At 41.0% G+C, this 11997-nt stretch overlaps 1 protein-coding gene across 2 annotated transcripts in view; it reads right to left on the bottom strand.

Moving 5' to 3' along the window:
- Positions 1 to 5: 5 nt before the first annotated feature.
- LOC116051353 (mitogen-activated protein kinase kinase kinase 12-like) overlaps positions 6 to 11997 on the bottom strand; it is a 33830-nt gene continuing 21838 nt past the window's right edge. For both annotated transcript variants that reach the window (XM_031301696.2, XM_031301695.2), the window contains exons 6-14: positions 9851 to 10009; positions 9529 to 9637; positions 7224 to 7333; positions 6905 to 7021; positions 5182 to 5319; positions 3960 to 4671; positions 3173 to 3240; positions 2460 to 2760; positions 6 to 2314 (exon numbers count right to left, since the gene is read on the bottom strand). In XM_031301696.2, coding sequence (XP_031157556.1) covers positions 2228 to 2314; positions 2460 to 2760; positions 3173 to 3240; positions 3960 to 4671; positions 5182 to 5319; positions 6905 to 7021; positions 7224 to 7333; positions 9529 to 9637; positions 9851 to 10009 — 1801 coding nt within the window. In that variant the 3' untranslated portion in view covers positions 6 to 2227. The remainder of the gene's footprint in view (positions 2315 to 2459; positions 2761 to 3172; positions 3241 to 3959; positions 4672 to 5181; positions 5320 to 6904; positions 7022 to 7223; positions 7334 to 9528; positions 9638 to 9850; positions 10010 to 11997) is intronic.

Here is an 11997-nt window from a genome sequence, read left to right as displayed (position 1 = left end):
ACAAGTTGAGATTTTACAGGTTTGATTTTATTTTAAATTGTTTCTTAAATATATTTATTGTACAGTTACAATAATATAAAAAGCAAACATTTCGGATCATACAGGGTTGTTTCAATCGGCATCATGGGAAACACGAACCTCCACAATTGAGACACTAGAGGGCAGTAGTTTTGCTTTTTGGCAACATTTTATCCTGCAGGAGGATTTCTAGCTTTAATTATTGGGGACACAATCTGTTTAAAATGCTCTACAAATCGAAAGTTTAAAAGGTAACACCAGATAAAAAAACAAGCTGCCATTTCTAGCTTATTGAGTGGGACCTGATCAGTCATACATTAATGGAACAGGATGCAATGTGCTGTTGTACAGTCAGATTGAACCACATGCATGTAAGAAGGCTTGTCAAGGGACACAAGTACATCAAAACCAGAGTTTTATGTATCATGCTGCCTGTTATGAAGGAACCTTTGCACATCTGTGAAAAAAGTACTGTCTGTTGGCCAAAATTTCAACTGTTGAGGACAATGGCAGAGTGACCTTTCCGTACACTGATGAACCATATTATAAGCTTGTAAAGCGTCTCTCTCAATTAATATGCTGTGGTAAGAGGCAGTAAGTAAAAATGGCCAAATTATGAGCCCTAATTGCTATGTGCACACTGATTTTATGAGTGGACAAAAACAAGCTGAATTGGGGTCCACGCATTGAGTAAGCTAAAGGTTATTTCTGTCATCTGCCACAGGTACGCCTGTGCTTGCTTTGTGATTTACTTACTAAAACAATAATATCAAAAGGATCTTTGACTAAATGAGCCACATTGCTAAGTTTACTAAAAAATTCGAATCATCTCTCTCGTGTGCTGGTATACTGCAAACACTGTGGCCACAAGTAATTCCATAATTATTCTGAGATCTATTTTGGTGTTTGTGTCCCTGTCATCCATATGCCTTCAGTTATTAAATGTGCAGTCTTTCTTTTGTTGCATTTTTTTCTGTATGGATGTTTCTAATATTTAATTTTGACCAGAATCACAAACCGTGACCAATAGGCTATCCATACTTTATCACAAGCATGCTTTTATGATTCTATATACACCCCAAGATGTTCAGAAGGGGGTTTTCAAACTGGTATTGCGTATTAATACAGTAAACACTGCAATACTACTAATAAAAAGCCCATCTGCCCTGAATGAACTCAGCTGTGGTTCTTTTGACCTGTGACATGACAGGACATACTGTACCAGAGCAGACATATTGCTTTTTCTTTGTTCTCTTGTCCCTCTTTTATCTGTGTTTTGATGCTTAGACATTAACAGCAGCTACAATACATTCTACTACCATAAGCCTTTTGAGGTTCAAATAGAGTAGTGCCACCTAATTAGAAACATCAGCACCTTTAAATTATACAGTCTCACATTTTAAAAATTTGTCCATTTTACATCATCACATATTTACATAAGATATTAAACACAGAAGTAGAAAATGGAAACAAAATCCATGACACAAATATAAATAAAATATGTAAACAACACAAATGAAAAATGTAAACATTGTTTTTTTTTACACTGTAAAAAAGCAATAAATTAGTCAGTGCATAACGTTTTGAGAGTAAATGCAATATAACCTGATGATCGCGAGGAAATCAGTACATTTCATAAATTAAGTGCAAGTAGCAACATCAGTGGCTGCCCCATTGATGTTGACAATAGAAACATTAAAATATAATTGCGCCCTGATAGGATCTTATGATCATGTTCTCATATGACATGATGTGAAATAACATGACACATTTTTTTGACGGAGATAAAAATACAAATCGACATGGAAGATGAAAAGAGACATTAATAGACAGTTGTGTGGATGGCTTCTTTGACTGAGGCCTCTGTTGTTGAGGTGTTTTTGCAAAGCTGATCTTGGGCCAGTTGCTTTGGTGGCTGATGCTCTGTCAGCTCAGCTGTGCCCCAATTCAGTCTCACATCACTGTGAGGCATTTTATCTCAAATGAAATGGGATTTTCTGTTTTTTTTCCCCCCAGGATATCAGGTTTTTGAGAACACTCACCAAGGGTTTGTTTTGTGTTCCTGCTTGTGATGATGAAGATGCGCCTTCATTTCCTGCTTTTGCAATGTCCCTGCTCATGACTCCGTGTATTCGAAGGTCTGTTAGAGTTAAAGAGGCATTCACAGACCAGATCTGCAGGAGTTTGAGTGGGTTGATGTGTCAGATTTTCACCAGTTGGCTGGAGGTTGGCTGGGTTCCGCACTGCCTGAATGGTCCAGCTCTGCACTGTCACAGTCCGAGTCATCATAGAGGCCCTGGTATGAAGGAAAAACATAAAAAATCGGAGTTAGAGCAGCAACAGACTCTTTGATGTTCACTACAAATGACCTATTGTCTGCCTCTATACTGTTGATCAATCTATTTCATGCCTTCTCCCTTCATTCACTCTCTGCAGCCTACCTCATAATTGTGATCATTACTAGCAAGCTGTGTCTTGACTTGGCGAAGAATAGCTTCCTTCTCAGACAGCCCGTCAGAGCCCAGCTGTGTTGGCTCGGACGGGTCAGCGGGAATCTCAGAGCCCTGAGACAGCAGATCGTCGCTCTTGTCGTCCAGACGCTCGTCAGTGTTGGTGCTGACCACGTCCGGTGTGCCGCTGTGGGAGTGGTCGGTAGTGTTTCCCTCCTCGCCGTCCGAGACCGACAAGTTCTCTGAGCTGAAGGTGGACAGGGACTGGCACTTGGTCATGCTAACGGGACGCCTGAGTGGGAATACAATAAGAAAGAATACATATACAGGAAATAATTAACAGTAGAGCGAAATGGTAGGTGAAAAAAAACGGGTTGAGAGATAACACAGACCTACAGGCATATTCAAACCCAAAATGTTAAAAATGTAAAGCTAATGCCCAAGTTTGTGTCTCTTCTGCCACATTTGGCATTTCATTGTGAATCTAAGGATTACACCTAATTGTTTATTACTAATATTCACATCTATGTGTTAAATGCCCTGCAAACCCACACAGGTGTTGTCATTTTTTCTGGCTTTCAAATGTAATTTTGGATTTGTGTTAGAAAGGTGAACATGTAAACTGTTTTGCATGAATGCACAGATGGAATCGTGAATATGGTAGGTCGTCACTAATTATATTTAATGTGTTTAGCAACTCTTACCGTCTCCTTGGCAACTCTACTTCACTGTCCACTTCTCCTTCTTCTTCCTCTGATGACACTCCACGTCTCTGCGGAGAAAATCAACAGTATGTGTGAAACCCCAGCGTTTCCATGTTTCAATGCACACCAACTTCACTCGTGCCATCAGGGTGGCCCCCCCCGGATACAAACTGTACATGGTGTCACTTTCAGAAAACCAAAGTGAGTTTTTTTTGGAAACCTGAATCTTTAATGTCTTTTGCTACTTATACATATTCATATCTAACTTGTGAAACATACAAATACCCTCAGCTAACACATATTAAACAGGAAGTTGAAGTTGCAACTACCACTACTGACAAATGCACAGATGGAAGTAGTTTTTTGTGTGTGTTATCCTTATTTGTAGCATGGCATCTATGAAAAAAGAGGACTGTACCTAATGGAGTGATGGCGATTATATTAGATAGATTAGAGACCAACATGTTTTGCCTATCTAAACATTATCAGTGTCAATTATGACAGCAAATCAATTCAATCATCATAGCATCGCAGCATTTTTCTCTTGTTTGACACCTCTACAGATGCTGATTTGTACCTGTGCTTCGGTTTGAGTCAAGACAGAGACAGTAATAAAGGTAGGAAAATGTTTTGCTTAACTGGCAACAAATTAAATCAAAATGGTTACATTTCCCCTTCTCACTGCTATTTAATCTTTGCTCCCTTATAAGGCGGAAGTCAAAATAATTTTGTGAAACTGGGCCATGATGTCTGACTGCTTCCTTAGACAATGCTGTTAAAGTCTCACCTGACTGCGTGTGACTGCTGCCCTGTAGAGCAGTGCTGCAGGAGTGAGACGCTGACTTCTAGGTGAACGTGTGATCACCGTCCCGTCTTCCTTCTCGTCACCCTCGTGGGAAACACGGGGGTTCCCGTGTACAGACGCCCTCCCTGCAGCTGCTCCCCTGCCGCACGGTGAGTCGGGGCTACTGGAGAACGGGATAGAAGCTGCATCCTCACTGGGCGTGTCGCTGCGTGGAGGTGTTTCTACCAGGTCATCAGTCCCTAAACCCACATCCGGCCCCTCCTCAGGCCCTCCAGTCCTTCTGCTTTCCCCCAGCCCGGCTGAGGCGCTCTGGCTGCCCGCTCTGTCCAGCCCTGGCCCGACCTGCCCCTTCCTCCGGCCTTCAGCCTCCAAGGTGGTTGAAATGAGATCCGGACTTGAGGAGTACATCTTCTTAAGCAGCAGATCGTGCTGCAGGCCCCTGAGGGCTGCACTGGGGTCCATATGCTGCTTGCTGCTGGGCACAGATGAGGTGGCGTTGACCATGGCTAATGAAGAGGAGAGAGTGGCTTTCAACTGAGCCAAGTCCCCACTGCTGCCTTTACCAGCCTTCCTGTAGCGGGGTTTTCCTCGCCGTGAGCGGCCAGGGGAGGTAGAGCCCTTGTTGGGGATTGTGACCTGGGTCATGGAAGAGTCCAGTTTGGGGAGGATGACCTCTGACTTTAGTAAGTCTGGCCTGGAAAGGACAGGGACAGAATGAATAGAAAACAGGGGAAAAGAAGAAACATTTAAATGCATTAATTGCTAGATAGATTCTAGTTTATCTTGTGCATTTTTCAATACACCTGGTGATAGCTTATTTTTTTGTTATTGTCAACAAATTCCCTAAATGAATACTTTCCAACTCCTCTACCCTGCACTCAGCAGCAAGCCCATTAGTTCCTACTGAAGATATAAGTCTTTAAAAAAGGGTCATAAATATATAAATTCAGTTAAAAAAAAAGAAAATACTTAAAATTGGGCAGTGTATTGTTTTTTTTTTTTTAGCAAATATTACTCAAACAGAAGTAAATAGTGTTATTTGTCATTTTAAGATGCAGATTTGGTGCACATGGGATTTGTTGACAATAAAAAAATATCACCAGACTTATCCTTTAACATAACTTTGGCATTCACATAATATTGAACTTGATCAAACCATCACGTATAAATGCTGCCGATTTAAAATAACTCCTGGCTGTCTCACCTCTTGCTGTGTGAAGGCAGCTTCTGAGGTACGTTGCGTTTCTTCAAGAGTTTCTCCATCGAGTTGGAGGAGGCCGACTGTCTGGAGCTTTGGTGCTTGAAGCAGCCCGGGTACTTTTTGTCCAGTGAATGCTCCCTCCTGAAGTTTTAAACACAAAGCCAATACTCGTTTAATGGATGTCAACGGATACTTAGCATGGCATAAGAGAGCACTTTGTTACATGCAAAGGCCCTGTGTGACTGGATGTAATGGCCCTTCACTTCACATTACGGATGACCTTTTCCATCCTCTTTCATTACAAAAACATTGCTTAATCAATGTTGATGGATAAAGTTATTAGTACAAAATATTTGAATAATTACAACCCTAGTTTTCCTATTGTTACAGTGCGATACATTTAGAAAATGACTACAGTATACAGCCCTAGGTCTACTTGACTAACCATTACTTTGGCTTTTCACTCACAATCCCAACCTGACAGAACTCTGGACAGAAAATGTCCAGATGTGCAAAGCTGATGGAGACCTATCCATACAGGCTGCCAAAGGGGCATCTACTAAACATTGACTTATGCAAACAAGTACTTTGTATTTTGTTTTTAATAGATTTAGAGCACTTTGTAGATATATGTATTTAATTTGACATTAAAGGGTCTTTTTCTTAATCAGCACCAAAAGCTACATTACTTTTAGGCCATTGGCAGCCAAAAAGCAAAAACAGCTGAAGTAGAGGTTAATGGATGGATGGGTGCACCTCTCACACCCGTCTCCCTTTCTGAGCATGAGGTCAGGAGGGCTTTAAAGCATGTAAACACGGTATCAGTCGGCAGGTCCTCAAACTGTGTGCTGACTAACTAGCGCCGGTATTCACAATGATATTCAAACTATCACTGCCTCAGTCTGTCACACTATTTTGCTCCTCACTACCCAGCAGTAGACCCTTTACAGATTGCCTACTGTCCAAAATTATCAATGGAAAATGCCATAGCACACATCCTCCACACCACCCTATCTCACCTGGAAAAGTTTGCTGACCACACAGCTGTAGTGTGCCTGATCACAGATATCAATAAAAAGGCCTACCTGAAAGAAGTAGAGGACCTGACCCACTGATGTCAGGACAACAACCTACTCATGAATGTCAGTAAGATTAAAGAGATTATAGGGGACTTTGCGAAGAAGCAGGGAAGGAACTACATCCCTCTTAATATCAACGGATCCTTGGTGGAGAGGTTGGACAGCTTCAAGTAGCTTGGTGTTCACATCACCGAGGGTCTGACCTGGACGCTGCATACTGACTCAGTGGTGAGTAAGGCAGAGACAAAAGAATTTCTACTCCTGCATCACCGAGAGCATCCTGACAAGGAACATCACTTCCTGGAGCCGGAACAGCACCGAACAGGACCGCAAGGCCCTGCTAAAAGTGGATTGTCCGGCTGAACATACAATAAGCGGTGCCCTACCCTGCCTAAGGGATATTTACATCAGGTGCTGCAAAACAAAGGCTAAGAGAATCAATAAAAATCCAAACCACCCAGGTAAGCCTTAATTTTCTCACTGTTGAGGTCGAGAAGGCACAGGAATCTACCCTCAGGCCAATAGGATCCTAAACGAGGACACTGCCTATTGTATTTTTATATGATTTCACGACAAATAAATACATTGATTGATTTTAAATAATTTTTCTTTGATTCAATGTTGTAAAACAATAAAACATTTCATACTTGTGAAGCTCTTTCTCTTTGATCTCCAGCTGCAGCATGATGGCGTTAAGCTCCATGTAGAGATTGTTGGCTCTCTCCAGTTTCCTCTCGTAGTGCTCCCGGATGTCCAGCGCATGTCTGTGTGAAGAGGAAAATGGGGAGAACAACTTATATTACAATACATTTATGTACTACTAACATAATTGCATTGGTGTCTTAATATTTAGCTTATATATATATATATATATATATATATATATATATATATCAACATTTTATATCTCCACGTCTGTATTTGTAGATGTTCTTTGTGTGCACATGTTACAATGTCTTTGCTAACCTGAGTTCTTCTCTGCGTCGTTTGATCAGCTCCTCATCCAGCCTGTGAAGACATGTCCCCTCAGACTTGATCTTCTCAAAGTGGTGCCTCACCTCGTCCCTCCACTCCGCCTGGTGAAACACATAAAACACATTCAACAGAGCAGGTATTAATGACTTACAGTAACTGAGTATTTCATCATTTTACATGCACAAGCAGTAGGCAATTTGAGGGGGGATGCCATCCCCCTTGTTAGCAAAATGACCAAAATGCATGCCCCTTGTTAACCTGCAATCGCAGGTTAACAAGGGGCAGAGGGGGTTGAGGGGTTGTTTAGTGGAATATGTTAGTCTTGTCTGCCTGACTCATTGATGCTTTATCTGACTGTAGTTTGTGCAAGTTAGAATCTGTTGACCAGACCATGGCTGTGATATATCAGTTGCCTGTGTATTGATAAACCCATGCCGCTGTCCATGGTGCTGAAGTAGCAGATGGATTTCAAATTGGAGAGTTATTAAAAAATACAGAACGAAAAACGTTCCTGTTAAAAATTAACAAATTGCTTACTTGGTACACATATAAGAAATGTCTCTATGCTGACATCCGAAAGTGTATCTGTGGTTATGAGGGTTCAGATAATTTGAAACTACAACTGATGTCTTCTCCATCTTTTAATATTACTACGATCACCATTAATATAATCAATGTTTCTTACTCCCAATACTGTAATTACTCCCTCTTTAACTGCCTATGGAGATACAGCAGTAGACCAATACGTTCCATCTTAGCACCTGTTTTGTGTTTTATTATTATGATTTGTACACTTGGAAAATGCAGTCATTCCTGTGTTTTCCATTGGATAATAAAGTATGACTCGACTTCATTTGACTATGAATATTAACAACTGATATCAACGTTGAGAATAAACTTCATTGCACCTTGATCTTGTAAAAAAGCTCTTAATTTGCAGAGTGACTGAGGGTTCATGTGTATCATTGAAACAAAACCCATTAAGCTGTCAGATGATAATCAATACACAGGGAGCGAAACTGAACATGAACTGACATGACATGAGAAAAAAAAAAGATGCAGCGTGGGCATTTTTTTGTACACAGTGGAGCGTAACAGCTGTTATCTGATACCTGTCATATCAAAAGACAAAGGAAGTCTGATATATGAGTGTGTGCACTTACATGCATGTGCATGTGTGTGTGTATTTCTGTCTGTGCATGAGTGATGCTCTTCTTATCAAGCTAATGGACTCTTGTGCATACTCTTCTATGTCTCCAGTCCCCTCTTTCTCCTCTCCCCTTGCTCTCTACGCCCAACCATTAAAGCAATCAATACACTCCAGCAGCAAATACTTCTTTCTAACGTCACAAGAAAAATCCATTATGGGGCAGAGTGGAGAGAAGCTGGGGAGGGTTGCAGCAGGGGGGAAGGGGAACAGGAAAAAATAAAGGATCAAGGATAAGTGGAGAGAGTGCAAGAGGTTTGTATTTTTTGCATCATGAGATATCAAAGAAGGAGGAGGCAGTGGGTTGCTGCGAAGAGAAAATTAAATCTTGTTCATTTTGTGTGTTTGTGTGTACAAGTGTGTCTAACGATTATACATGCTTGAGTTCTAAATGGATCTGTGGTTCTGCATGGCTGAGTAAAGACATAGCTTCCACACAATTATACTTTCCTCCTGTCCTTCATCTGTTTGGATTTTCAGTGGTCTAACATATTTGTCATTGCCTCCCATCCATCATCCATCACAGACACACCCTCCTTCTCCATCACACAGACATTCACTATCATATAATGGGAGGTTGAGAAAGGTCTATCTCATGTGACAAGGAACAAAGACCAAGAAACCAACAATAATATGTTGTGATTGAAAGGACAGTTATTATTAGTGGGCTCCCGAGGGGCCTGGGCCCCCAGTGCAGCTGCCCTGCTTGTAGTTACTGCAGCAGACTGGAAACAAATGGCAGTGGGTTGACAACAAAAGGACTTTTAGAGATAGTGGCTGCTGTTGACAGGAGGTCTTCTATTAAGAGACATACAGAACTCATGTGTACCTCGTCCGATGTCTATTTATTTATATTTATTTGACAAGGGAGACTGTGACTTGGGAAATTATGATTCTTAATTCTATGTTATACACATAATTATACATACAGTGTCTAAACAAGATTTAACTTGATTCCACTTTGTCTACTTTCTCTGTAATGATAAAAAAATTTTTTTTAAATGTCATTAAATTAAATTGTACTCATGTTTGGATATCAAAATAGCTTCTGAGTTTTGAGTTCTGTTGGCAGAGATAAAGGAAGTTTACCTGAGACTGAAAGTACGTTTCTTGTGCAGTCGACAGGATATCTGCTGAGGCGATGTCCAGATGCAGGAGAATCTGTCGGAAGGAAGGCCTGTTTCTTGGCTTGCAGTTCCTGTGGACAATTTAAACAAATGTTTTGTCAGAAAAGAAAAAGAAAAATGACCTTCCCCATCTTATTGTAAGTTTTGTTGTTTTTATGTCTCAGCCTTCTTAAAGCTTCTAACTTAATTATATTCTCTTAGTGCTGATGCCTCAACTTTCTTTTCCCTATCATTCTTTTTCCCTCCATCTCGCTCTCTGACTCCTCCCGCTCCTAACCACTCACCAGCATTGCCTCAGGAGCAGTTTGAAGCTGTCTGGGCAGCTATCAGGTACAGGCAGATGTAGACTGTTGTTGCCCACTCCCCAGATGATAGCAGAGGAGTCCACGTCCTTATAGGGCACCTCTCCTGTCAGCATCTCCCACAGCACGACACCGAATGACCTGCAGAGAGATGTGGAATATTTACTTTCAGACACATTGATAAAGATGTGAAGTGAACTGATAAAAAGAAGCGTGACTGAAATGTCACACTTTTAATTTTGCGGAAATATATCTTGAGATTTAAAGGTCCAATATGTAATATATTTACTGTAATAAATCCAAAAATGACCCCAATGCGTAATCAGATATTAAGGAAACATGCTAAGTTGAAATACTCTTTTCTGACAACAATGCAAATGCCAGTATTTTCTCCTTTTGAAATTTCCGTTCTGTGACAGAATTTCTGTTCGTGTTTTGCCCAGTTTGATAGCCAGGCCGGGTTGCCAGATATACCTGTAAAAACATAAACCCAGCAGCAAACAAATGAACAGGATCACCAGAGATAGATTCTACCCAACCTAAAAAAAACCGGCATGTTTTTAACAGTTGCGTGACCAGAGACATAACAAACCACGGGTAAATATTGGAGATGTATTTGAAAGATGGAGACAGCTTAGAGCCCAAAAGGACGCGGAGTTGGCTAATTACCTCCTGAACAGGTAAGCATTAGCTTCAGGCTAATTTATCACAGCTAGAAGGGACGGGCAGTTTATGTCATTTCAACATTTGTGTACTCACTTTGAATTATATAGCCAGAGTACCCAAGTTGGTAACTCGCAAAAACAATTGAGACACAGCCAGTAAAGTGATCCCGACTGGTCCTGGCTAACGCCGCCATGCTAACCCTGCTAACGTTACCGGAGGACCAGGCAAGCAGGCCATGGCTGTTTACAACGTGTAGCCTGTTCAGTGGCCGTAGCCGACAATGGTGAATTATCTTAAGCCAAGAAAGGGGGGCTGTTAATCGGTAGGGCAGTGAGTTTGCAGTGTGTTTAGCGATTGTTGCCGTAATTCTAAGCTAATAAAGTGTGTTCAGTCGGGTGGAGAGGACGGCGAGGTAGTGTTACTTTTAGCGGTTCCTATCATAATTCTAAGCCGGAAAAGTGTATCTGTCAGTTGGGTACAGAGCTCCGCGTGAGCACGGGGTTTTATGACTGTCAATATAGCCAGCATCTAACGTTAGCTACTCTGCTGTGCTGTGAAGTAATGTCTGGCTATGTGAGACAAGCGTCTAGCAACATTGTTATGGATGCTGCGGTCTGGCAACCTCCTTGAACTTCGAGTCTGGGGACGAGGGGGCGGGGGAGATGACTCTCTCCAGTATTTTGAATTTGTACTGCAGTAACTATTTTAAACACTAGCTGTCAGTATTACATATTGCACCTTTAAAGTACAACTGTGACAACTGATGGATACTTTATCACTGTAAAAAAGCCATTGATGCTAATGCCTTGTGGGCAGTCTCTGGTTTGTTACGATGAAACGCTTTGTCACTGTTAACCTTTTTTCAATCATTGGAATCATATCAATGGTACACTGGTAATAACCATAATAGCGTTCAGTATATTGCTAATTCCCAGTAATTGCTTCTTTGTACATATACGTGTTTTTTAGTAATAATCATGGTGTCAGGTCCATTTATAAATACATCTAAGCTCCAAAAAGAATACAGTAATTGGTGACAAATCTGATTTCCCATCTTTTGCCAAAAACAAGACTATTTCACTACTAGTGTTTCATTGATGAGCTCCATCTCTGCCTCTGTTTGGTGGGGGAGCATGAAAGCAGACCCATGGGGAATGTAACTAAGGAAAGTCTGTTGTTGGTGACTCTCGGTGTTGCCATGGTGACCATTTACAGTATCCAAGGTGCCAATAGCATCACACGCAGGAGGTGTGTAACATTGTGTTTACATGTATATTTTTAGAGTCTCTCCATCTCTCTATGATTTGTGATATAAATGCATAAGAAGAGATACTTGATTTCAAGGCAATGCATGTATTTTTATTTACCACCAGGTTAAATATTAGCTGTTAATGAGATGATGGATTACAACTACGTTATTGATTTATTTTTATACAGGGTAATATGATGCAATAATATAATGA

The sequence above is a fragment of the Sander lucioperca genome, chromosome 6 (assembly GCF_008315115.2).
Source record: "Sander lucioperca isolate FBNREF2018 chromosome 6, SLUC_FBN_1.2, whole genome shotgun sequence".
Classification (NCBI taxonomy): domain Eukaryota; kingdom Metazoa; phylum Chordata; class Actinopteri; order Perciformes; family Percidae; genus Sander; species Sander lucioperca.
This window is presented reverse-complemented; position numbering and strand designations above follow the sequence as displayed.